General features: G+C 44.3%; 1 protein-coding gene across 1 annotated transcript in view; it reads left to right on the top strand.

Annotated features, from left to right (window-relative positions):
* The window catches only part of kif26ba (kinesin family member 26Ba), a 120,860-nt gene that overhangs the window by 89,913 nt on the left and 3,778 nt on the right, over window positions 1-27,169 (top strand). The window contains exons 6-13 of the mRNA XM_061262746.1: window positions 7,248-7,460; window positions 8,380-8,473; window positions 12,648-12,910; window positions 15,142-15,325; window positions 17,104-17,263; window positions 19,598-19,760; window positions 20,400-23,955; window positions 26,193-26,395. Coding sequence (XP_061118730.1) covers window positions 7,248-7,460; window positions 8,380-8,473; window positions 12,648-12,910; window positions 15,142-15,325; window positions 17,104-17,263; window positions 19,598-19,760; window positions 20,400-23,955; window positions 26,193-26,395 — 4,836 coding nt within the window. The remainder of the gene's footprint in view (window positions 1-7,247; window positions 7,461-8,379; window positions 8,474-12,647; window positions 12,911-15,141; window positions 15,326-17,103; window positions 17,264-19,597; window positions 19,761-20,399; window positions 23,956-26,192; window positions 26,396-27,169) is intronic.

The following is a 27,169-nucleotide window of genomic DNA, read 5'->3' as shown; positions in this document are numbered from 1 at the left end:
ATAGACAACCCAAATCCAATTTCTGTCATTAGCTCCATGAATCCAAGCAATCGATGACTCCACGTAGTCAGTTTTGAGAAAGCCATTTACAAAATGAGACCACTGCAGGGAGTGCGGTAGCTTCCATCTATGTGCAAGCATCTTTTTAGGCCAGCCAACCGTACACATTTCTGAGGTAGAGATAAATCAAGTTGCAAATTGCGATTCAAAATGAACACACTTGTATGGAATTTAAATGAAATGTTGCTGTAGATCATCTGATGATGAAACACAAATGAAACACAAAACCAAGAGCCTTTTGAAAACTCCTGTCACACTGAACAAAGTCAGTTTACTGCAATACATAGCCACTGCAAAGAAAGAAACATAAGCAGTGTGCAAAGCACCTAGCTTAGACAAATTCATTCAGGTTTCAGACATGAGTCAATGATACTTAGAAATTTCTGATGTTCCAGAAGATGTTCCAGAAGATGCGACAGCCCAGAAGACAAAAAACACCACAAAGCCCAACAAATTGCATTAAAAAGAACTGAGTGTTTGATGGTAGGGCTTTGAAACCAGACGCTCATGTGTGGATCAGTCGGCCCTGCGACAGAGCTTAGAGGGAGGGGCTCTCGGAGACAGGATTTTGTTTGTCGTTATGCCTTCGGAGATGAGTAATTACTCTACAGTGATGACCTTTTCCTGACCGCCATCCAACCATTCCTGAACATACACGGTTCATTATAAAAGAACCTTTCCTTTCTGTCTCTGGAGTGCCCTTTGTAATTAGGTTTCTCTGCAATTACACGGAAACTTCCCTGAAATCCAGGGAGGGAAAGACATTATCAGTTTGTGACATAGATTTACAGAAAAAAAAACCCTTCCTATCTCGACAAAGTAAGAGATTTAAGTGAATTGTAGTAATGGACTGGAGAGGATAGAATGGCATGGATTAGGATGCTAAGTCCTTCCTACCTTTAACAATAATAACACAGATTTTGTGTGTATCGTTTTTGCTATTGACCTATTGAATATGTTACAGTACAGTGTTCCTTTCAATACATTTATTTTTATTGCATTTTTTCATGTATTAATAACAGAGATTGAAGCCTGTAGCCTAGTGGCTAGGATAGATGACTGGGACCCGGAAGGTTGGTGGTTCAAGCCCCGATGTAACCACAGTAAGATCCGCACAGCTGTTGGGCCCTTAACCTCACATTGCTCCAGGGGGGATTGTCCCCTGCTTAGTCTAATCAACTGTAAGTTGCTAGGGGGCAGCCTATAGCCTCGTGGCAAAGTTGCTTTGACGGGGACCCAGAAGGTTTGTGGTTCAAACCCCAGTGTAATCACAGAAATATCTGTGTACCCCTTAACCCCACATTGCTCCAGGGACAATTGGCCCACTTGACGTTTCTCTTGGTTAGCAGTGGTTTCTGCATTGATACCCTCCCATAAATCCCAGTTCTGCCCAGTCTCGTTTTATTGTGGAGTCATGAACACTGACCTTAGCTGAAGCTAGAGAGGCCTGCTGCTCTTTGGACGTTCTTCTGGATCCATGCAAGTAGTTATAGCGGACCTGGTGACAAAAATATGCTACTGTGGTCTACATTGCATTGAGATAGGCTACACTTTGCATTGTCGGGAGGATAACCATGGCAGATGTTTCAAACCTAATGGAACCGAGCATTTTAAGCAGTAATAATAACATAACTTACAACACGAGTGGGTGAGACTGAGCAAGGGAACCTTTCTTTGGCTGATGCAGTTGGCTTTTAGTTGCAGCAGGCAATTTTAGGCTGTTTGAAGATTTTTTTTCTCAGCGACAGGGACTATTTTTTCTCCCATTCCCATTGTGTTTTAATTAATACATTTGTTTAAAAAAAATAATAATAATTGTCCACAACTACATTACTGGCAAGTTAGCCATGGTACAACTGGGATAATGCACCATGAATGAGTCAGTTATGAGGGGATAATTGCCCTTCAGGGTGGTAAATGGCCCTCTGCTTTGCGTCCGGCAGTACCACCACCCTGGCAATTATTTCCAATTATATTGGGCAGTTATTTCCGCATAGCTGACTTGTGCATAGCATATTATCCCTTACATAACACAAACTTTACTTTGTACCTTACCTTATAGTAAAATATGTAAAAGTTTTGTTTCAATGTTTTGTATATATTGCAACTTATGCCTAGACATGCACATTAGATTTCCCCTTGAGCATTGCTATTCTAATTGTAAATAATGTTACTGCCAAAATGAACCATTGTATCTGTAAGAAAGCTAGGAAAAGCAAGATTTTGATGTTCTTCCATATATTTTAAAACTCAGTTTGGTGAAATTACTCCATGTTTTAAGAGTTATCTGAGCTGGCACCATTACTTTGCCCATCTGTAGAATAGAAATGTTTGAGAGAAGAAGGGTGGCAGAATATTATTGTCAGTGTGTGAGCGGAAAGAGAAACAGGGAAGAGATCTGTATCTCACCATGCTCAGAAAGGAGCACAGTAAATTATTCAGCTGAGTATCTTGATGCCCTCAGATGTATTTTCTGCTATGTTTTTTTTTGTCGCAAATGACATAAAAATGAAATATTTACCTCCGTTGAGTGACACTGACGCTAATGTTGCCTTGCCTTCACTTTAAATGTATTTAGGCGTTTATTTATTTATAGAGATAAAAGGGCGTTCCACTATTTCGGATCATAAAAGTACACTGAGTTGCGGACTTATTCAATATCCTGACCTTTAAGTGTTTGTGTGTCACGTAACAGTAGTTTATGCGGCTGAAATATTGCCAGTACTGCAGTTGCTAAAGTGAACCTGGCACATTCAGAATTTAGTTCCATATCTGCGCGGCGCAACACCACTATTTGTGTATTCATTCAAAGACCAAATATTAGGTCCATAAGATGGCTCCTCCATCACTAGGTTTCAATGTCAGCAATGTCGCATCTGTTTAAGCTACACAGGGCAAACCTTTGCCTTTTCCTCACTTCGTCAGCATGATGACTGGGAAAAATGTACTCAACCTGTTTATTCTATGAGCTAGGATATGTATACTTGATGATATACTTTATATTTTGTTTCAGATGGTTTCACCTGTAATTTATTGATGGCTTTACTGAATTTATACCTTTTTAATCCCTTATGGGCGGATGCAACCTGCATGTTACATCTCCCTTAACAGACTGATGTGACGCCAGCCTTGTATTTGATCATATGACCATTTTTCAAGACACATGACCGTTGAAATGCAATGTGATTCTTCTGCCTTTCTATTGGTTTTCTATTGGGAACCTTAGTTCATAATGGGTTAAAAAGCACAGCCATGCTGGTCATATCTCCTCACTGCAAAGCATACTCCGTTCGCCTTCGGTAAAAAATTCAGACATGTTCGCCCGCAGAGTATGTAACTTGGAAGCGGGTGAGGATGTTGAAAATTCTTCTGCATTATTTTCATTCCTCCCCATAGCCAAAGCACCATTAGTTTTATCTGGCAGCGGCGACATCTCGAGTCACTTTCGCTGCCAATCAGCGCGGCTGTGAATGATAACGCAGCCTTGCGATTGCGCCGCTGCGGTGGGTGTTAATTGGTTCACGCACAGCGGAAGGCGGGGGGGGATGGCCGTGCACCGGAGCACACAGACATACTCATGATAGGGCTAGACGATAAAGAGATGATATAGATATCGGCGATGAACGATGCGTTAGGATCATGGCCTCTCTGGGAGCACTTGCTGCGGAGATGGGGCTTTTTACGGGGTCAATGCCAAGTGGCAGGCACCCATTACTCCTCGGCACGAGATAAAAGGAGGGCCGAGCAGACAGCGCAGATTTATACATGCTTTCGCCCTGTCTGAAGGCGCTGCTTTCGGATGAACCCTGGCTGGCCCTTTTCACCGCAAAGTGATTTGGCTAGAGGCTGTTGTGTCTATGTGTGTATGTTTGCAGCATGTCTGTTGAAATCTTGTCGAAATTATTGGAAGTAGCTGCCCACCTCCTCTGAATATTTGCCTATAACTATATACCTTATGTATGTATGTATATGTATGTAAGACTGCATGTATGCATATATGTATAGTATGTATGTATGTATGTATGTTGAGTATGTGTGTGTGTATGTATGCATGCACAGTATGTATGTATGAGTGGACACAGAGAATGGTTAGAGGGCTGTGATCTAGGAGACCAAACAGATACTAACATTTATGAATTCACGAAAAGGATTGTGAAGCTTGTGATTTGAGAATTTGTGAAATTGGAACATACTGTACTGTGCACAGTTATTATGAATCGATCTCAATCTTGCTTGTTTTTGTTGAAGATAATGAAAAAATAAAGCTGAACCACAGAAGCCACAGAGAGGGGAAAGGGGTCTCTGTTCTGTGAGCGTACAGACCGTCAAAGATTCTATTACCAGGGTGAAATTGGCCAATCTCGCCTGCGCTTCTCTTCGGGAGAAACGAGCAAAATGTCAGTCATGCCGAACACAGAAGAGGGCTCCCCACTCTCAGATCACAAACACACAAAACAGAGATGCTCATCCCCAGATGAGCAGTCTCTGCATTGCTGCCCTGGAGCGAAAGATGTGCTCACTGAAGAACACTGTGCAAATCAATCTTTCCCAGAGCGCAATACTGCGATTTCGGAAATATTAAATTCTCTTGGAAATATGAAAAGTTGGTTCATGGTCAATGGAACAGTCAAGCTCTTAGGAAGCCTTGACTTGAAATTATACACCTGAAATTATTGACTAGAAATAAATGTAAATCTAGGCCGGTCTCTCACCTCTTATTATTTGTTATTCACACATACGTCGGCCATTCGGCGACGAGACTGAAATCGAGGTGGTCGATGTCCTTCGACAGGAGCTAGTTGAGTCAACACTAGAATAAGGAGGGACAAGTCGAGGCACAATTGGATTTTGCTCGTTGTAGTTTATCACATTGATTTTATGTCATTAGGTTTCAGGGATTTATTGTTTATTGTTAGTTGTCCAGTGTCAGGCTAAAGGCACAGACAAGAAGAAAGCTCTTGAGATCCTCAACCTTTTACAAAGAACTCACTGTGTCCTTAGCACTTCAGTTCTTTGGCCAAGCATTTCCCCCCTTCAATTTATTGAGCTTATTTAAACCTTCTCTCGATGGGAAAACAAGACTGCCATGCATCAACCAGAGAGCAGTTCATGTTGTTGGGGATTGATGTGAGTTTCCCCCACTTAAAAAATGCTTTGATGAGTTGAAAGGCATTATATAGAGTAAGCTCTGTAAATTCAGCCATTGCCATTACTAAGAAATAGTTCTGAGAGATTACGTGACATAAACAATATCCTTTTAATGACAGTGTTTCTGTACAGTTTTCATTTATTACATATAGAGAAATGTTGCTTATTCCTTTTCATCTCTTCTGGTGATATATTTACAGTGAATACATTTGTAGTGCACTGAATGGTCAGTCACAGACAGTAGTCAGGAGGACCATTCGGTAATGCTGTCAGTGGGGTGCACAGGAAGTGCAGATGGAGGTAATGATTGCATGCAATACAGGAAGTGCAGTCTGAGGTAATACGGTGAGGGTGTGTGTGTGACCAGATTAGTTACTGTTCACTGTTACTTTAAGGGTTAAGGGCCTTGCTCAAGGGCCCAACAGCTGTGTGGTTCTTATCGTGGCTATACAGGGGATTGAACCACCGACCATGCAGATCCCAGTCATGTACCTTAACCACAAGGGAGGCTGCCAGATATTTATGAGTCAAAGCTAATGATAAAGGTTGGGTCCAGCCCACAGTGATGTTGGTCTCTGATGAAAATCTGATGAGGGTGCATTTGACACCTTACAGTGTTACCTTTGAACATCAGCGTGTTTACTGCGGATCTATAAAATCCACTGCCTACCTAAAAAAAGTCCATATTATGTCAATGCCGTTGCACTCTCCATTACTGTTGCCTGTAACTGCCTTTGTTCCTGTCTGACAGACCGCCCTTTCATCTTTCAGCAGGTACGGTCTCTGTAGCCCAGCATTCAAGCAGAAGCTAAGAGCTGAAATATTATTCTGCTTTAAAAAAAGAAATAAAGATTGCTCAGTATTTATTTTAATCCCGACATTTGTCTTACTTGAAGACACAATGTGTTTTTTTTGTTTTTTTTTTTACCTAAGAAAATATATCCTGACTAATTTTCACTAACAAGAGATTTTCCTTTTATATGTTTTGAAAATTGTTACATCAGTTAGCCAAAGATATGTGTTTTGATATCACAAGCCTGTGATATTGCAACTATAGAATAATGCCTGCAGATGAAAATTGTTTGATCTGTGATCTATGTTTGCTAATTATCAATTGTGCCTGAACTGTAATCGTAGTCTCTGCATGAACTGTTGCATTACCAACCATAGGCATTTAAATTTACATTAATCTGTGTCTAATTAGGCATTGATTGCTAGCAGTAAAATGGAGGTGTATGAGACAGGTAATGTACCAGCTGTGGGTTTAATTTTCGCTTGAGGTGAATTGGAAGCATAAAGCATGAATTAATGGAAATTTCTGACATGGATTATCAATCTATTGTCTGTTACTCACTTAAGAAAAGGTTTTAAATCTCTCTATATGGCATCCCAGGGAAATACAAGCCCCCCCCACCTTCTGTGCAATGTAATTTGCTATAATGTAGATGACAATACGGTAAAGGCAGCAGAAGTGATGATTGAACCTTCAAAAGGAAAATGCTCCTACTCTTTTCCGCACCAGAGCGTCTCTTATTGCACACTCACACCATGTGCAAATTCCATTCCAATGTAGTCATCGCATCATGTTTGATGGCAGCGTCAAAGTTAGGGAATCACCAAGGTTCATTACCCGAAAGTTGGCGCGCACGTTCATTCCCATATAGTGAATTGATTTTAATGGGAAATTTTGTTGTTCTGCTTGTTTTTTGTTATTTAACTCTATACAAATTATAAAGTGGGTGGCTATTCACGTCGGCTATGTGATTGTGCACATACTACAGGTGTTCTTATGACAGACTGGGGCTAGCTAGCTAGCTAAATTATATGGTTACAATTGAACCAAAGCATCGTTGCTTAATCTAACAAGTGAAAACATCGTAGCTGTTGACATCCAATGTAAGCTAGCAAAGCTAGCAAAACACAATAGTAGGCCGCCAGATTTATCGATGATGGCGTTCGGTGATGTTCAATGGCTGCATTGGAGCAGGGAGAATGTCAAAATGATGGTTTTGATGGTCCTCCATCCTCATCTGTTTCAGGTCAAAGTCATGCTGCGGGTTTGTCCGGCTCTTCCGGGAGAAGCCTCCGGGTCCAGCTCCTTCCTGAAGGTGGACCCGCGCAAGAAACAGATCACCATAATGGACCCGACCGCCAACGGCCCGCAGAACACCCAGCAGAAACGCGGAGGAGCCAGTCAAGCCCCGCCCAAGATGTTCGCCTTTGATGCTGCCTTCCCCCACGATGCATCACAGGTAAAAAGGAGCCATCTTGATTTAGTCAGAGTGGGGTCGGTTCAGTTCATCCTGCTTGTTATTCAAAGCGACTTACACGTTCGTTAGACTTAGCAGGGGCCGATCCCCCCTAGAGCAATGTGGGGTTAAGAGCCTTGCTCCAGGGCCCAACAGGGCCTTGCTCAAGAGCAGCTGGACTGATCTCATTTTGGCTACACTGGGGCTACACTTAGCCATTAGCCACTAGCCACTAGCCACATCCTGTCCAAAGATGATGTCTCCCTTTCCACAGTAAAAGTTCCTCTATAAATCATAATTCATCCCTCCTTCTCTCGATCGATCTCTTATTACCTTGCAATATTCTCCCTGCCTGGTGTGTTCCGTATCTGCTGTATTTTTACCGGGGTATTTCATCAAAAAATTTTCTTCATCTGAGATGAAATATCACTGTGTTCCTGAGTCAGTCCTAAGGCACTATCCAGTAATTGAAGTATTACGATGCTGGTCTGACCAATACAGCTATTTAGTTGACGCTTTTATCCAAAGGGGCATACAGTTGATTAGACTGGGCACTGCGCAATGTGGGTTAAGGGCCATGGATATTGTCATGAATCTAGACTGGGGCTTGAACCACCAACCTTCATGTGTGTGTCCCGGTCATGTATAGTGCCCTCCATAAAGACCCATTATGTCTAGATTTCCCTCTGGTTTGCCACAATTATAGATTTGCACACACAACGAACATGTGGTTAAAGCGCACAGATCTCAGATTTTATTAAAGGGTGTTTTTATACATTTTGGTTTCACCATGTAGAAATTACACAATGGAGGCCACCATGGAGGCTACAGGCTGCCCATGCCACATGACACATCCAGGCCACAGTGACCGTGCAGTAACCTTGCCCCCTCTCTTCCCTCTCTCTCCCCCCCCCCACGCCAGGCTGAAGTGTGCGCGGGCACCGTTGCCGAAGTCATCCAGTCGGTGGTCAACGGGGCCGACGGTTGCGTTTTCTGCTTCGGGCACTCGAAACTGGGTGAGTACTTCCGTCCCTCTCTGCATCACTCCAGTCCTCTCGGGACAAGAAGACGTGGTGGGGTTAGTCTGTTTACGACACTGCTTTGAGTGGTCATTGAGTGGTCTGGGCAGAGTGTTTTATGGGGTGGGTTAGGACACCGGGAAGAGGAGAGCACATCAATCAGGTTCTTGACTCTGAAATCCCAGGGCTGGATCAATGTGTTAAAGCTCAGCCATTCCACTATAGCAGGCTTCCTCAGTAAATTCCCTGGACATTTCTACCATGAAATACACACTCAGTGAGCACTTTATAAGGTAGGCCTGTCCACCAGCTTGTTAATGCAAATATTTAATCAGCCAATCATGTGGCAGCAACTAAATGCATACAAGCATGCAAACATGGTCAAGAGACCAAATGTCAGAATGGGGAAGTAATGTGATAAGTGACTTTGATTGTGGAATGAATATTCGTGCCAGACAGGGTGGTTTGAGTATCTCAGAAATTGCTGATCTCCTGGGATTTCCACACAAAACAGTCTCTAGGGTTTGTAGACAATGGTACGAAAAAGAACAACAACATCCTCTAAGTGGGTAGGTTACAGCAACAGAAGTTAGTCTAAAATGAAATCTAATAAATACCTAATAGTGCTCAGTGACTGTATATGTTTACACATACATTTTTATATTTTAAAGGTATAATATATCTTTGCATTGCATCACCAATAAACAATCTTTGAAACTTTCGCATTTCAAAACCAATTTTAAGCCATTTCCTACATGCTCCAGTGGTTAAAAATATGACGCATTACTGTATATGTCGCTATAACGCAAACAGGTCGGTATCCTTGTGGAAAGAAAAATCATCAGCTGTAAACAATTTTTGAATCACTCTGGCAACAGTTCAAAAACGCAATTAAGGTTGAAACTTATAAATGTTTAAAGACCGGTGTCTTATTTGCCTTTAATGAACTACAGCTACAGAATGTTCCTCAACTTTCACTCGGACGGCAGCCTTGTTTCATCAAAGACCTAGCCGGCAGCCATTTCAACTGGATGCCATTTCCTCGTTCATTAAACCTACAAGAAGAATAAAGAACCCAGATGACTTGCTGCCAGTCATTTGGGTGCAATTACCTTTGTGTGTTTTTTACTCAGGGATCATCTAATGAAAAAGTCAAACAAATTAGAATATCGGTGCTTAAACCTAGAAGCAATCGGCTTTGAACTTTCGCTGACAGATGCCACACGGCACCATTTTTGTTTGAACTTTAAATAAATAAACTGCGTGCCCCGGGCGCTTAATAGTAGAGACAAGTGGTTTGAGTGGCTGGATAGGCTTTTATCATTTATTCAGTTTTTCCTTCGCAGTAAATAGATAAAAAGCTGCCTGATGAATTATAGATCGCAGGTCGTTGTTAATCACGGTGGCTCTCAACCCTCCTTCATGCACCAAGGCTTGAAAAAAAAAAGAAGAACTGAGCGAACCAAAGCGAAACAAAAGCAAAGCGAAGCGAAAAAACAAAACAACAAAACAAAAAAACAAAAACCCGAACAAAACGCGCAAAGTGGATGGGCGATAACTTTCGCCGCAAGGCCAATGGATCCATGAAATCAGCCCCCTTGGTTCCTGTATGCCACAAGAAAGAAATAAATCAATAAGCAGTAAGAAGCAGTAATGGACTGTCTGAGCACAACATAAATGAAGAAGTGGGGGGTAATTGAATCGCGCCCACATTACGTCATGCTCAATACGGCTTGATTGAATTACTTTCTTTTGGACATGCCACACATTGCAAGACATCAATCTTCAAAGAAACACGCATGAGGGCTCACTGCATCAGCTCAACTCCAATCGGTGGATAGAATGAGGCAAATGCCAAGGAGGTCGCCCTTGGATGTTAATTTGCATTTTGAGGGGGATAGGGCCTACAGTTTAATGCTTTCTTTAATATCAACACCAAATACTTTTTTTGTTGTTTTAACATGTTTCCGAATCCAGCACATGGCAGCAATACCTGTGGTTTTGTGGTTTACATTGTATTGTGTCTTGAGGATTAAATTACAGATTTTTCATGTTCTGCATGATATAGTAGATGCACGTACAGTATATAAACCACAGACACTCATTGGAGATGTCAGGGCAATACAACAAATCTATAAAGAGTTCAGCACAAAAATAAAAATAGTTTCCAAATTCAAATAAAGGAAATTGCAAGTGTCTATGTAAAAGGTAATGCTATGTGCCATATGTGGATGTTAGTGAGTGAGCATTATTGCTGAATACACTTTGTAATCCAGAGCAATTTGCACAGACGTTAGCGTATTATCCTTTGATACAGCTTGAAAGTCTGCAGAAGAACCTTACTCAAGGGTAAGGGATTTTGGTGAGGCAGCCAATGTGTCTACTGGATAAAAATCAAAAATCCCAGACCGCTATTCTGAGGCTATGCTTGGAATCCCTTTAACTGTGTGAACGTCCATGTATGTTTGGAGGAATTCTTTGTTGGCTTAATTTAAACTCAGCATCGATTAATGTTTGAAGATCACTAAGCTCATTTAAAACAATTTTTGTTCACAAACAAATATGCCAGTTCATAAATTAAACTAATGCACTCATGGTCCTTTGATAAAAAAGCATTCAGCTGCATCAATGACCAAGGCAAGGTCTCGGCAGCTGCAGTGTATCTCCCACCAGGGACAGTATAGTAAATAGTAGCTATGAATGTTTAAGCATGTATCTATATTGTTTACATGTATACACTATTTATTATAGTAAGCGCGATAGTTCAATATTTCGCCCGTTTCCAAACCAATCTCAATGCTATTTTGCAGGTCTACTACAATGGCAACAGACTCGCCAACTTTGATTTTGGTATTGCTATGCTGTCCCATTTCTGTGTTAAAAATAAGATTTTTTTTGCACAAAAATAACTACATTTCAATCCAACGACCCCTAGACTTATATATATACTATTATACTATTTATTCACATATTGTTGTGTAAATAATGTCTTCAGAATGTTTGACCCATGGGTATCATCTCATTAAAAAGTAACTGAAGGACCGTTCCGAATGAAAGAATTAAAGCCAGCCGAAAGCCAACCCATTAAGCGTTATAAGCAACTGCTCATGGCCCCGTGGGTGCCAGGGACCCCCCTAATTATTCTAAAATATATATTATTTATGGGGTGGGTAGTTTGGGAGGTTAGCGTCCCTCAAAAGGCTAGAGCTGACATTGATGACAGTGAGGAATGCACTGAGTGAGGGTTGAGGGTAAGTCACTGGAGGGAAGTCTGCAGGACTTTGCTTCATGACCTGTGCTCCTGGTGTGCTGAATTATATCCTTTATCCATCAAAGAGGATGTGAGTATATTTAAAATGCAGACTATAGCAGACCTAGGTCAAATACATAATTGTTTCGGATGCAAATTATTTTCTGTGCCCGATTGAGCTTGCCTGCTGCAATTGAGCCAACCAAGAGGTTGGGTTTGTATTACTATTATTGTTGTTGTTGTTATTGTTATTGTTATAAAGGCTTCTTCTTGACTGAGACTGGCAGACTAAATTGTTTATGATCTTATAGGTCCACTTTGATCCAATCTGAAATGGTATATAAAAGTTGTAGTAATGACAGGCACTAAAATCCAGCTGCATGTTAAGGCTTTTGTATAGGTTAGCAGGGATCTACTTGACCTGTAGTCAAAATGTATTTTTACTGTTGCAATCTTCTGTCTGACAAAAGGTTATAATTAATTCTGTGAGATCCATATGACAGCCACATTTCCATTAGTGCACATTTATGACTTAAGAATGTTGAATTTTTTATTGAAAGGAACACTGTGTGTATAAAAATGTGCATTATTTGAAACAACAACAACAAACCACCACGGCAGAAAAGCTTTAAAAGCCTTCTCCCTACATGTGAGGCAGATCCAGGTCAATTGTTTTGGATTCCAATACTTTACTGAGCTTGTCTGGTTTATTGGAACTCATGGTTTTAACACACACCTCTCAATGCAACTTAGACACATAATCGGTGAAATACTCTCAAAAAGTGCAAACCCTGCCTTATGGTCCTCTTGCTTGGCTCAACTACACCAGGCAAGTCAATTGATTTTCAAATTTGAATCCCAAACAATAATGTATTTGAGAGAGTGCTCTGGGCTAAAAGGCTGTTCTTCTTTGACTGACAGGAAAGTCCTACACGATGATCGGGAAAGATGACTCCATGCAGAACCTGGGCATCATTCCCTGTGCCATCTCCTGGCTCTTCAAACTCATCAACGAACGCAAGGAGAAGACGGGCGCCCGCTTTTCGGTGCGTGTCTCTGCTGTGGAGGTCTGGGGCAAGGACGAGAACCTGAAGGACCTGCTGTCTGAGGTGGCCACGGGCAGCCTGCAGGATGGCCAGTCCCCTGGGGTCTACCTCTGCGAGGACCCTATCTGTGGCATGCAGGTAAGCAGCAAGGGTCCTGAATTTGTTGTACATGGATCACCAGTGGAACATGTGGTAATGGTGTTAATATACCTTTTCCCCCCTGGGAATCACTACAATGAGGTTTGGGGTGCCATGCTTCTGCTGAACTTTTAGTGGGTCCTCATTGCCAATTAAAAACAGATGGAGGAAGATATTTCAGCTGACCTGCACTGCAACTCTGGAATTCAATTTAAATTTAAATTGTGTCTTTAGACTTGCATGTTCTCATGTGCCTATTGCTCTTAATTCGGACTGATTCATTTGAAAGAGCAGTATACTAGAGCTTATTGTATTGCTTACATACATAATTTCTTGCCAAATCCCCATTTGTTGTTCAATAATTATGTGTGGCACACCATATGAAATATTTCCAACTCTGGCTGAACATCGTGAGAATCGGCAGCACATCGTGAGAATCGCCAGCACATTTCTAAAAAGCTAGCAGCCATTATGTTTCAATTTTTTCCAGGTTATTGTTATTTACAAGTATCAGAGGAAGGGGTTAATTTCTTACTGGAATTTACTATGCAGGTGTAGTATGGTTGAGGGGCTACAAAAAATCTGGATACAACAGTTAAAGAGCAACAGCGATTTCCACAATCCTTCAATTAGTGTTGGCAAAATTGACCTCTTCTCTAAGCAGTGTAATTCAAAATCTTTCAATCTCCTACATTAATGCAGCGTATTTCATCTCCTGCCTTTGGGCCGTATGTCTTCCCAGTTATCAAGGGTGATCCTTCGGTTCATTTTTAATGAAGATCAAAATTATATAAACATTTTGGAGCCATCGTGAGTGAAACCCTCTTCCATGGCGAATGGATCGGTCATACGAGACAAGCGTGTCTATCTAATCCTCTTCAAATCTGTGGTAATCTTTTCATGGAATAATAGGATCAGCTCAGCTTTGTTCATTCTGTTCCTCCCTTGTGTTTATTCCTCCCTGTTCTCCTCGTGATTTATGACATTGGGATTTAGGATTTCTTTAGGATTTATAATATTTTCCTCATTTATTTAGCCAGGAAACCTTGTGCTATGTTCTCCAAATGTTATTATTAATTTCATATGTTGACTTTTAGTTGATACAATTACGTTGTTAACTGTGTTCTAAACCACCTAACCGCCAGTGGAAAAGGGTGGCTTAGGTCTTGAGTGGCTCAGACAGTAAAGTTGCTCACCACAGATGCAGACTCGGCCCGATAGAGTAACTCAGTCAGTCAAATGCTCATGACAGGCATAAAAGATTAATTTCATTCTTTGCTTTTCTCAAAGAACTTTACAGTGATGAGTGGGGAATTCACCTCAACCAACACTAATGTGTAGTACCCACCTAGGTGATGGCAGCCATTTTGTATCAGAATGCTCACCACACCTCAGAAAATGCAGAGAGGGAGAGAACAATTGTTTAGCCAATTAAATCAGAATGAATAGGTGGCAGGTTGAGAGGGCCAGGTATGGAATTTAACCAGGAAACCGGGGAGCCCCCTTACACTTAATGGGCCATATTTTCTGGAACGCAGGAAATAAGAAATACTGACACGTTTTTGAAATATTTCTTAAGTTGCACTAAACAAATTAAATAAAAGCAGGGAGGATCATAACACAGGCTACCAAGCTGTTTGCAGCAGTCAATGACTCAGTATGAACTGTTGCTCAAAAGAAAGAAGACTATTATAATGTATGATTAAATAATGAATTCACATGAATGATATCACTTCCTAAACTGAACTGAGTGATTTTTGAGTGGAAAACAGGCACCTGGGGTTCGCACACGTTGTGAAACTTGATCTTCAGGTACTCAGCACAGGTATAGACTGGGCCCTATAGAGTGACTCAGTTAAAACACCCTCCACAGGTGTAGGCTGAACCACACAAAGTGACCCAGTCAACAAAGAACCTATAGAATCGCTCAGTCTGTGTTAACCGAGTGCACAAGCTTGGCCCCGTAGTTTCAGATCTGTTCCCGTCTTAGCAGAACACATTTATCTAAATGATCTCATTGAAATATTCATTACATTTCTGCCTCAGTCAATCAGCGAGTCATCTCCGTTAATTGAATACAGTGCTCTCCCTTTGTCTGACGGCACTTAGCTATCTGTCTGTCTATCTCAATAAGTCAGTTATCTTCATTGTAGTAATTTGGGCTGCCGGTTCGTCTTTTCAGTCAGGCAACGAGCTGCTGCTCTAATACATTATTGCCCCCTTTTTCTCAGCTCCAGAATCAAAGCGAGCTCCGCGCCCCGTCGGCGGAGAAAGCTGCCTTCTTCCTGGATGCTGCCATCGCATCCCGGAGCAGCAGCAGGCCCGACTGTGACGAGGAGGAGCAACGCAACTCACACATGCTCTTCACCCTGCACATCTACCAGTATCGCATGGAGAAGACCGGCAAGGGAGGCAGTGAGTACAGCCGAGCATGCTGCCTTTCACACTCACTCACTTTCACACAATAACATGGCTGACCTCAGAGTCCATTCCTGACTCTACAGTCTTTAACATTCCACCCTGACTCTACAGTCTTTAACATTCCACCCTGACTCTACTGTCTTTAACATTCCACCCTGACTCTACAGTCTTTAAAATTCCACCCTGACTCTACTGTCTTTAACATTCCACCCTGACTCTACAGTCTTTAAAATTCCACCCTGACTCTACTGTCTTTAACATTCCACCCTGACTCTACTGTCTTTAACATTCCACCCTGACTCTACAGTCTTTAACATTCCACCCTGACTCTACAGTCTTTAAAATTCCACCCTGACTCTACTGTCTTTAACATTCCACCCTGACTCTACTGTCTTTAACATTCCACCCTGACTCTACTGTCTTTAACATTCTCTCCTGACTCTACTGTCTTTAACATTCTCTCCTGACTCTACTGTCTTTAACATTCCACCCTGACTCTACTGTCTTTAACATTCCACCCTGACTCTACAGTCTTTAAAATTCCACCCTGACTCTACTGTCTTTAACATTCCACCCTGACTCTACTGTCTTTAACATTCCACCCTGACTCTACAGTCTTTAACATTCCACCCTGACTCTACAGTCTTTAAAATTCCACCCTGACTCTACTGTCTTTAACATTCCACCCTGACTCTACTGTCTTTAACATTCCACCCTGACTCTACTGTCTTTAACATTCTCTCCTGACTCTACTGTCTTTAACATTCCACCCTGACTCTACAGTCTTTAACATTCCACCCTGACTCTACTGTCTTTAACATTCCACCCTGACTCTACAGTCTTTAACATTCCACCCTGACTCTACAGTCTTTAAAATTCCACCCTGACTCTACTGTCTTTAACATTCCACCCTGACTCTACTGTCTTTAACATTCCACCCTGACTCTACAGTCTTTAACATTCCACCCTGACTCTACTGTCTTTAACATTCCACCCTGACTCTACAGTCTTTAACATTCCACCCTGACTCTACAGTCTTTAACATTCCACCCTGACTCTACTGTCTTTAACATTCCACCCTGACTCTACAGTCTTTAACATTCCACCCTGACTCTACAGTCTTTAAAATTCCACCCTGACTCTACTGTCTTTAACATTCCACCCTGACTCTACTGTCTTTAACATTCCACCCTGACTCTACAGTCTTTAACATTCCACCCTGACTCTACAGTCTTTAACATTCAACCCTGACTCTACAGTCTTTAAAATTCCACCCTGACTCTACTCTCTTTAACATTCCACCCTGACTCTACTGTCTTTAACATTCCACCCTGACTCTACTGTCTTTAACATTCTCTCCTGACTCTACTGTCTTTAACATTCTCTCCTGACTCTACTGTCTTTAACATTCCACCCTGACTCTACTGTATTTAACGTTTAACTTTCACTTTGCTGTGTTTAACATTCCGATCTGAATCAATTATCCGGAACATTCTCTCCTGACTCTACTGTGTTTTGCATTCTGCTCTGACTCTTTAACTACTTTAATCTATTGTGTTTTGCAGTCCATCTTGGTACTACTGTCTTTAACATTCTATCCTGACACTCCTGTTGTTAACATTCCACCCAGACTCTTTTGTCTTCAGCATTCTGTCCTCACTCTACCGTATTTAACATCTCTAACATTCTACCCTGACTACTGTGTGGTCCATTCCATCCTGACTGTGCAGTCTGTAGAATTCCCTCCTGACTCAGCCTTCCCTCTCCCTCAGTGTCTGGTGGACGGAGCAGACTGCACCTAATAGACCTGGGCAGCTGTGTGAAGGTCCTAAGTAAGACCCGGGACAGTTCCACTGGCCTCTGCCTCTCTCTCTCTGCCCTGGGAAATGTCATCCTGGCTTTGGTCAATGGCAGCAAGCACATCCCCTACAAGTAAGCCATACAAACACTGTTACAGCTAAGCACATCCCCAGCAAGTAAGCCACAAACACTGTTAGAGTGAAGTATATACCCAGCAAGTAAGTCATAAAAATACAGTTACAGTTAAGCACATCCCTAACAAGGAAATAAAGCAAACGCTGTTAGAGCTAAGTACATCCCCAGCAAGTAAGTCATAAAAATACAGTTACAGTTAAGCACATTCCAAACAAGTAAATCATCCAAACACTAATGGAGTTAGTACAACACAAATACCGTAAAATTAAGTCAAAGAAATTAGCTAAGCAAAAGTGATTCAAATTCTCATATTGTTATGCAACTGTCAGATACACACATACAGTAAATAGCCATCCATCCCAAATTGTATCCCCATACAGTAACATGCTCAGTATAAAATCACCACTTCCTGTTGATTGTGCAAAGATAAGGTAGTTGCTACTGCCTGATTCCAGTGATATAAATCTTTAGGTTACAATTCACACGTACAAAAAATAATGATGCAGCTACAGTGTACCTATATTTATAGTCTTTGCTATGACAGAGACATAGGATAGACTGCATAAACTTGACAGTCTATGATTCTGGTTAACAACACAGCTTTGAAATAAGTGTGCACATTCCAGCAAGCTCTGAAAATGTACTCAGTACTCCCTCCAGGGCAGATCCGATTTTGCGCTGTGCAATTCTAATTTAATCATGGGAAATTTACATTGCAAAGTATCGCGTCAGTTTAAGATGGAAGAAGAGCAAACACTCTGGAGAGGTGGGAAGTAATTAGAGTTTGGGGCCATTTGGAGAGAGTATAACATTTGCAGGAGACATGTTAACTTTAACATAAAGCCTCTGCAAAACGTCACAGATTGGTTTAGTTAAATTTGTTAAATACTCATGTCAGTGTCTTCCCCTCTAAATGAGATCATTGTGTTGGAGCATAGATATTTGACCTTTATAGAGACAAACTGCCAATATATTACTGAGGGAAAAATATTTTTTAAATCTAATTTATGTGAAGAGCTTTTGTGCTCTGTCAAAAGAAAATCATGAAAATAGGCATCCTCATGTTTAGGCAGGCACAGAGCAACAGGTTTGACTGATGCCTTATATCTGGTGGACCCATTCTCATCAAACAAAATAATAAAATTGTTCTTTACATGAGGTCTTCCTCAGTACATTTGCAGCTTTTGTTGTGGTTACTGTTGCTAACATCATTGCCATCATGTAGTGGGTCACAAGGTTCTTGATCCAGTAAAAATATTTTGAGCTGGTTTGTGGAAAAGTGTTTTTAAATGATTTTGTATTAAATTTTCATATTAATTTCAGAAGCAATGAGCCAGATTGAAATAAATGTGTCAATGGTGCTTGACCAAAGGCTACATGAAATATCATTAGCTTTTGGAAATATATTTTTTTCTCCTCATGTCACAACTTCAAAAAATTAACTAGGTGGGTCACCTCCAGCTGTTTCATGAACATCTGGAAGATCACTAAAGAACAGAATCCTCCAGCTAATCATCACATAAAATTATTTCATACAATTGCACCTCTGTTTGCATGGGCTTACAGTTGCATGGTTTGACAATTTGACTTAAATGTGCTTTCTGTGAGGGGCTCTCATACTGCCAGGCAACCTTTATCCACACTGGATAACATTTTTATATTTGAGGGTTTTGTTATTTGGGTCAGCATCATAATTGAACATGTAATTCAGTTGTTAAAATCATCTTTTTGGGTCTGGGTTGGGGTAATGTGAAGCCGGTCTCCTCATTTGGACATTCCTGTACCTGTTGTTATCCACTGGACAATATTTTCACATGGCTGGATCCTGATTGGCTGGCACGTATGTTGGACTGAACCAATGAGCTGTCAAGAAAAGAGTATCTCACTGTGGTTGCCATGGGGAATATGGGAAGTCAGATAAATGACGCTTGTCTTGAGGAAGCACAGTGCCGTGCATGGAGTGAAGGCTGCCGGTAGTGCCTGAAGGCTGGGATTTATGAAAGGGAACTGCAGTGCGTATTGCTGTTAGAGAACTGCTTACCTTCCCCATGGACACTAGACCATTTCAACAATTACTACAGCTGAAATCAGAGGCAGTTGAGATGGCACATTAACCAACAGTAGAAAAGCCACACAGATAAACCACCCAAATTCTGTTAAATCCAAGGTAATTCTATCAAATTATGAAATTATTGTACAGTAAGATGGTGTTGGTGTATAAATAACATTGATCTTATTGCTATACAAATTTCTAAATATGAAGTGCATTGTTTCAGAAGAGAGGAATCTGCTTATGTAACTGGTATTTGTGTGTGTTTTTGTGCATCACAGAGACAGTAAGCTGACAATGTTGCTTCGAGAGTCTCTTGGCAACATGAACTGCCGCACCACCATGATCGCCCACATCTCCGCCTCGCCGACCAATTTCTCTGAAACCCTCTCCACCATCCAGATCTCATCACGGGTTCTCAGGATGAAGAAGAAGAAAGCCAAAGTAAATACACAGTTAAATTATATTTTTCCTTCCCTAATTTTCAATCACCACAGTTCTCTCAAGTCACCACTAAGCTACTAGCACAGGAGCTAGGGACTATTTTACAGACAGTATGGCTGGGTGTTTCTCACTGGTGATAGTTGGCAGCCTGAGGTTGTCTAATGGAAGGTTTAGAGATCTAGCACCCTGTAGGTTTTCATTCTAACCCTAACAAAGCACACTTCATTTAACAGCTAAAGATCTAATTGAGCTGCTAATAAATAGAATAATGTTTTTGTTTCGCAAAATTATGGTTGAAATGAAAACTTACAGGACATAGGGCTAGGAACCATTGGTTTGGAGGAACCAAAAAATGGTGATCCAAGGATAGGACAAGGTCCCACTGCTGTGGACTTCTGGTCATAGTCAGTTAAGAATGACACAGCCTTGGCTGTGGTATACAGGTTTGTGTTTATTTACTGTTCAAAAGACAGTGTGATTCATGCAGCCTGTAATTCAGCTGTGGTGTTTAAAACATATTTCACTAACAGTAGCACCTTCTCTTTCCACATATGCCACTACTTAATAAATGTGAGGCCTCTTGTTACTGGCAAGGCAAGTCTAAAAGCAAAGTCACATTGGTGTTTTATCCTCCTCCAGCAGTACACCTCCAGTTCCTCTGGGGGCGAGAGCTCTTGTGAGGAAGGGAGGATGCGTCGGCCCACCCAGCTGCGGACGGTGAACTCCCGGAACGTGGTTGACCCTGAAATGCCTCTGCTGCACCTCTCCAGTGACCCTGACGACTACTCCAGCAGCGAGCAGTCCTGCGATACCGTCATCTATGTGGGACCTAATGGGTCCGCCTTGTCCGACAAGGAGCTGACAGACAACGAGGGCCCCCCTGAGTTTGTGCCCATTATCCCCTCCCTACATAAGAGCAAGGCTGAGCAGGGGAAGACGATGCCGCGGGCGGTCCCAGAGCCAGAGCAGGCCCACCTCCTCCTGCAGCAACGCCAACCCACACAGCCAGCACCGCCGCAACCGGGGCAGCAGGCGACACAGCCCCAGGAGGTGCAGGAGGAGGGAGGGGAGTCTGGAAAGCAGGAGAAGGACTGCCTGAAGTGCAACACCTTCGCCGAGCTCCAAGAGCGGCTCGGGTGCATCGACGGGAGGGAGGAAGTCAGCAGCTTTCCCTTTGAGGAGCACTCCGCCATCCGGGCAGCTGGGGTTGGGCCTGTTTACGGGGTCCTGGGGGAGGGTGCAGCCAAACCCGGTGCGGAGACCCAGGCACACGCAGTGGCCAGGCGCATCTCAAACGATCCGCAGCTGGAAGAGATCCGGGAGGCGGTGGAGGAGGCAGAGATTGCCCAGTCTATGATAGAGAGCCTGTCGAGGTCGGGGGTGGGGGGCCGTGCCCTCTCCACCAGCAGAAGCGTGACAGGCGGGAGCAGCAGTGGCAATGCCACACAGCCTGTGCCTCTGCAGAGAGCCAGGAGCTCCAATTTCTGTGACAGCAAGGAGGGATCCATTGACGCTAAGCCCCGACCCATGGGCTCTCCCAGGCTGGGAGTGGCTAGCCTAACTAAAACTTCAGAGTACAAGCCACCCTCATCCCCGTCCCAGCGCTGTAAGGTATACACCCAGAAGGGCGTGGTACCCAGTGTGGCCCCACCCTCATCCCCGCAAAGCTTGAGCAGGGATAGTGGGAAGTCCTCCACGGAGTCCCTCCTGCAGCCTGAGTCCAGGACCTCCCCCGTAGGCATGAGCCCTCAGGCCCCAAAAAGGTCTACATCTCCCGTTAGCGCAAGCTCCTCCTCTGCTGAGACCCTGGACGAGGACCCAGGACCAGGAGTTGCCGCAGTTGCCACTGTGACAGTTCAGCAGCCACTGGAGCTGAATGGGGAGGATGAGCTGGTGTTTACCCTGGTGGAGGAGCTGACCATCAGCGGGGTTCTGGAGAATGGCCGGCCCACAAGCATCCTCAGCTTCAACAGCGACTGCTCCTTGCAGGCCCTTGCTTCTGGCTCCCGCCCTGTCAGTATCATCAGCAGCATCAGCGAGGACTTGGAGTGCTTCCCGAGAGCTGTCATCAGTACCACCTCTACTCCCACTTCCGCCACCATCTCAGAGGTCAGTATCTCCAGGAGCCTGCCTCTCCCACAGGTTGAGGGGGAAGCGGAGGTGACCCTGCCCAGCCGCCGCTCCTCTATTAGCTCCTGGCTCAGTGAGATGAGCGCTGGCAGTGATGGAGACCAGTCCTGCTACAGCTTTGTCGCCCAGCAGGGCTACGGGCAGGGGGAGGCTCTGGCTGAGCCCCTTCAGATTGACTTTTTGGAGGAAGAGCCATTTGAGGACACAAGCAAAGATCCAGAAGAGGCAGCTGCGGACATGGAGGTGCCCACTGAGGGGAATGTTCCAGAAAAGAGTGTGCCGAGCAAAGAGAAGCTGAAGAGGCTGACTAAAACCACAGTCACTGTTTCCAATGCACAGATCCTGGGTGGCCTGGGTGGCCTGTGTGGCCAGGGTGGCCTCTTCCCTATCAGGACCAACATCATGGTCCATCCCTGTGTGGTCGTCAAGCCAATGATTCACCAGGACTCGGCCCAGGTGACCTCCCTCACAAAGAGCCTGCAAATGAAAGGCACCAGGGCGAAGGCCCTCTTGGTCTCTGGTGACATCTGCTTTGAGGACCCCTGGATGAAGAGGGATGGCGACGAGCCCAAGTCACGGGAGCCAGCCTGTGAGGTGAAGCCAGAAAGGAGGGCGGTGGACGCGGTGAAGAGCTTGAGCCCTGCCGACAGGCTCAGCTCAAGCAGTGGGGAGGCGGCCTGCTCCCCTGACGCACTCAAGCGGGTAGTGGATGGCTGTGAAATGGTTCTGGATGCGTCAGAGAACCTTGCTCCAGCACATTCGCCCGACGTCCTGCGCACGGCCAGCCTCCCACGTGGTTGGCACCGTATGAACAGACATGACGGCCTTGATGATGCCTCTCTGCGCTACACCGGTGGGGAGCACAGGGGCCCTGGGGTCACCAGCTCTACCCCCTGCAGCCCCAGGTCCACGCTCGAAAGGAAGGGGTCGTCCTCGAAGCAGGGCCTCTTCGCCCGGCCGAAAGGAATGCCGCCTCTGCCTCCAGTGAGGAAGTCTAGCCTGGACCAGAGGAACAGGGCTGGCTTGCAGCATGGGTCAGGGAGCACCCAGGCATTGTTCATGGGCTGCTCGGCTGAGGATTCCGGCAGCAACGGAAAGCTAAAAGGAACCGGCGTGGAGAGCAGCAGCAGGCTCTTCAGTGCGAAGCTAGAGCAGCTGGCCAGCAGGACCAACTCCCTGGGGAGATCCCACATAGGGCACTATGACTGCCTGTCTCTGGAGAGGGCTGAGAGCCTTGGCTCAGTCGGCTCCAAGTGCAGCATTGGGAGAGACTGCACCATGCCCAGAGCTGGCAGGAGCCTGAGCCGTGGCTCGGTGTCCTCGGCCGCTGCAGGCCCAGGGGGAAACGGCAACGGACCGCAGTCGCCCAAGGCCAGCCAATCCAAGATCTCAGCGGTCAGCAAGCTCCTCATGGTGAGCCCGAAGGCCCGGAGCCTGTCGGCCTCCAGCACCAAGACCCTGAGCTTCTCCACTAAGTCCCTACCACAGGCCGTGAACAGGAGCTCCAGCATGCCTCCCAATGGGAAGAACCAGGCCCAGAACCAGAATCAGAACCAGAACCAAACCCAGAATCAGAATCCGAGCACCTGGTCAACCCAGTCCCTGAGCCGGAGCAGGGGTTCAAGCCTTGCAGCCAAGCTGCCCCTACGGGCCGTCAACGGGCGGATCTCTGAGCTACTCCAGGGCAGCGGGGGTTCCCGTGCCGGGCACGCCCGGGCCGGGGCAGAATCAGAGGAAAGGAGCGGGGCCCAGGGAGAGGAGAGATCGACGGTGGTCCACACCCTCCCCTCGCCTTACAGCAAGATCACCGCCCCCCGCAAGCCCCATCGCTGCAGCAGCGGGCACGCCAGCGACAACAGCAGCGTTCTGAGCGGCGAGCTGCCCCCGGCTATGGGCAAGACGGCCCTCTTCTACCACAGCGGGGGCAGCAGCGGCTACGAGAGCATGATGCGCGACAGCGAGGCCACGGGCAGCACCTCCTCCGCCCAGGACTCCATGAGCGAGAACAGCAGCTCCGTCAGCAGCCGCCGGAGTCTCAAGAACTCGAAGAAGAGGAACAACGGAGGTAAGATGGCCTCCGTTCACATTGTCCTGTGTGATTATGAACAACATGCTCTATAATGTATTACACCAGGTAAAAAAAAAAAAAGTTTAAACATGTCTCTTTCAATGGTGGCCTGGCTAAGAGGCAGCGATACACTAGTTGCAGAAGGCACCACAGAAATAAAGTAAGAACAGTAAACACATGGTACTGATACAGATGATACATGCCAAATTCTTTACTTTAAGGGTTGGATACAATAAAATTGTTTTATTAACTTTGACTGCTAAATAAAGGCAAGTAAGTACATATATTGGCCTATTTTGTTTGTAAAGAAAAAACAAACAATTACATAAAATGCTGTATTAAAGTAAGGACAAAGGTCCAAGAATATGACAAATGCCTCAGGTTCAGTTGGTTAACAAGAAAAGTTGCATTAAAAAGGCGCAGGTAACGAAAACAAAGACAATACAGCCTTTGCCCCTTCGCCCCCCTGTAAATCACTACCACCCCCTCCAACACCCCCATAAGCAAAGGGGGCGGGTAAGTGTATAAGTAAGCCATACATATGACATACTGTTGCTGTCACAATGCGCTGTGGGTGGGCCCCAATTTCAAACGCATCCATTGCCTTCTAGCCCAGCCCCCCACCGCCTCCTCTTTAGGCAGATATTTTACCCCATTTCTCTCCCATGTAGACCTCTGCTTCAGGTACTTGTTCCTCCGGTGCTAAACCCAGCTCCTTCCCCTGCCAAAACAACATCGACATTGACTCTCCTCGGGCATCAAAGCAGGGGGTATTTCATGTCTGCAGAAAGGCAATGAAAAGGAGCATAGTAATCACGTTATGAATGCTTGATTTGAGGCTCTGGTGGGACTGGGGCCAAGCTGGCAGAGTCTGCATTTGCTCGAACAGGAAAGGGGGTGGGGGGGGGGGGGGGATGTGCATGAAAAATCCTTTTTAATGGGTTTGAATAGAGTTACTCAGATTAGTCAACTGGATTTTCTTACATTAAAAAATATATATCCATAAAAACGCACAGGAACCGTGACACAAAAATAAAATGATTCACGCAAATCGAGAGATATCCACGTGTATGACCTTTCTCGGCTGTTGCAGACAAAAGAGCAAGGACCTGTTCAGCGGACCGATGCTTCCCATCTGATAAGGGAGTGTTGGAGCTGCCAATTTCTATGCAAATATAAAGCAGCGCTGGCAAATTCCACAGAGCGGGGCTCATTCCTGCGCTCCAGCCAGATAAGGGGATGACCTGCTGCTGTTATCACTGTATCCCCGCATTGCAGGCCTTCTCCTTGCTGCTATTCGCAAAAACTGTACAAAAACTATCACTAGGATGTAGTCCTTTTCAGCTGTACAACCTGGTTTAATATTCCAACAGGTTTAATTTGTCATTGTTTTCAATTTGCCAGTTGTTCAGACACATCTCAATGATAGTTTGTGGTGCACCTGATAAGGAATACTTGTAACTGAAAACTTTCTCAAATGGCCTACCTCATTACATTAAGGCAATGTACTGTACCTGTACTAAATATCCCCCATTTCTTTCTAGAAAGCAGCAAGGATATCATCGGTATCCAAAGTAAAATATGTGTTTATATTTAGCCTTCATACATATAATAGAGAATTGTCTCAAGAGTGGTCTAAGAATATTACAAGCAAAAATACAAAAACGTCTCATAAGCACATACAATTCAAAAGCAGAAAATCATTCACTGCCAGTTCACTTCATCATCAGCTGATGTATTGCCAAATGTCAAATTATAATACAATGCCTTTGTTTTATTTTGCCATTTAATCATCTAAAATAATTATCTATGAAATGACAGTACTTGCTAATTATCTGCGCTGGCTGATAACCCATTTATAAGATATATGAGAGTTTTGACCTTTACTGCAGAGGTTCCTTTTTAATTGACTTAAATGTGATTTTATACTTTATCATATTTTGAGAAATGCAAAGGGTTATGATGTCTATGCTGAAAGAATTCTCATGAGCACTCAACAATTTCCAGTTTACAAAGCACCATTAAAGATGCTAACAGCATTTAATGCTAATCTTGGTGTCAGTTTATGTAGGATGTAGGCCAGTTAAAAGTTTGTTAAATTTTACGGTTGCGGCCTTCTGGCAGACTTTAGTGGGCTGCAGTGGTGGCCCAGGCTAACTGTAGGTCACAATGCCCTTGTCATGAAGTGGAGCGAGGTTGGTTTTACCCGATCCACGGTCGTCCTCTACCCCCAGGGTCCCAGCGGAGGCGACTGATCCCCACGCTTTCCCTGGAGACCTCCTCCCCGGTCAGGAAGCCCATCATCAGCCCCGGGGTGCGCTGGGTGGACGGCCCGCTCCGCCCCACCCAGCGGACCTTGGCCGAGCCCTTCGAGATCAAGGTGTACGAGATCGACGACGTGGAGCGCCTGCAGAGGAGGAGGGGTGCGGGCAGCAAGGTGAGGGTGGACAGATGGAAGGCAGCGAGAGGGTTACTGTAAGCAAAGCAAAGCTGGGGGAGGAAGCACATACGTGAAGCTCTTGGGGTTAAACATATGGTTATACAGCCTGTTGCAACAGTATAATGTAAATGGTAAAATGGTCAATGGCTGGCATTTATATAGCACTGTATAATTGATGCTTCTCATTCACCCACCCCCACCCCCACCCCCACCCCCCCACACACACACACACACACACCAACGGCGATTGGCTGCCATGCAAGGCACCAATCAGCACATCAGGAGCATTTAGGTGTCTTGCTCAGGGACCACGAACCGGGGAACGAACCGGCAACCCTTCGACTTACCGCTGCTCTTACCGCCTGAGCCAATGTCGCCCCATAATGTACATTTGATTGCAAGTTAGGGTGTACACACTAAATGTTACGTTGTAAATAATGAGTTTAAATCTACACAACTAAAAGTTGTGTCTTTGTTCGGCTGCACAATTTATCCATACTTCTTTGCTAAGTTGACCGTAAGCCAAAACTGTAAAAAAAATCCCAGAGGATCAGCATTTTTTGAGATACTCAAACCACCTCGTCTGACACCAACAATTATTCCACGGTTAAAGTCACCTAGATCACATTTCTTCCCCATTCTGACATTAGGTCTGAAAAGCAACTGAACCTCTTTACCATGTCTGCATGCCTTCATAAATTGAGTTGCTGCCACATGATTGGCTGATTAAACATTTGCATTAACAATCTGGTGTACAGGTCTACCAACTAT

This window comes from Conger conger, chromosome 1, assembly GCF_963514075.1.
Source record: "Conger conger chromosome 1, fConCon1.1, whole genome shotgun sequence".
In the NCBI taxonomy this organism is placed as follows: domain Eukaryota; kingdom Metazoa; phylum Chordata; class Actinopteri; order Anguilliformes; family Congridae; genus Conger; species Conger conger.
The sequence above is the reverse complement of the archived record's forward strand: the minus strand, read 5'-3'. Positions and strand labels throughout refer to the sequence as shown.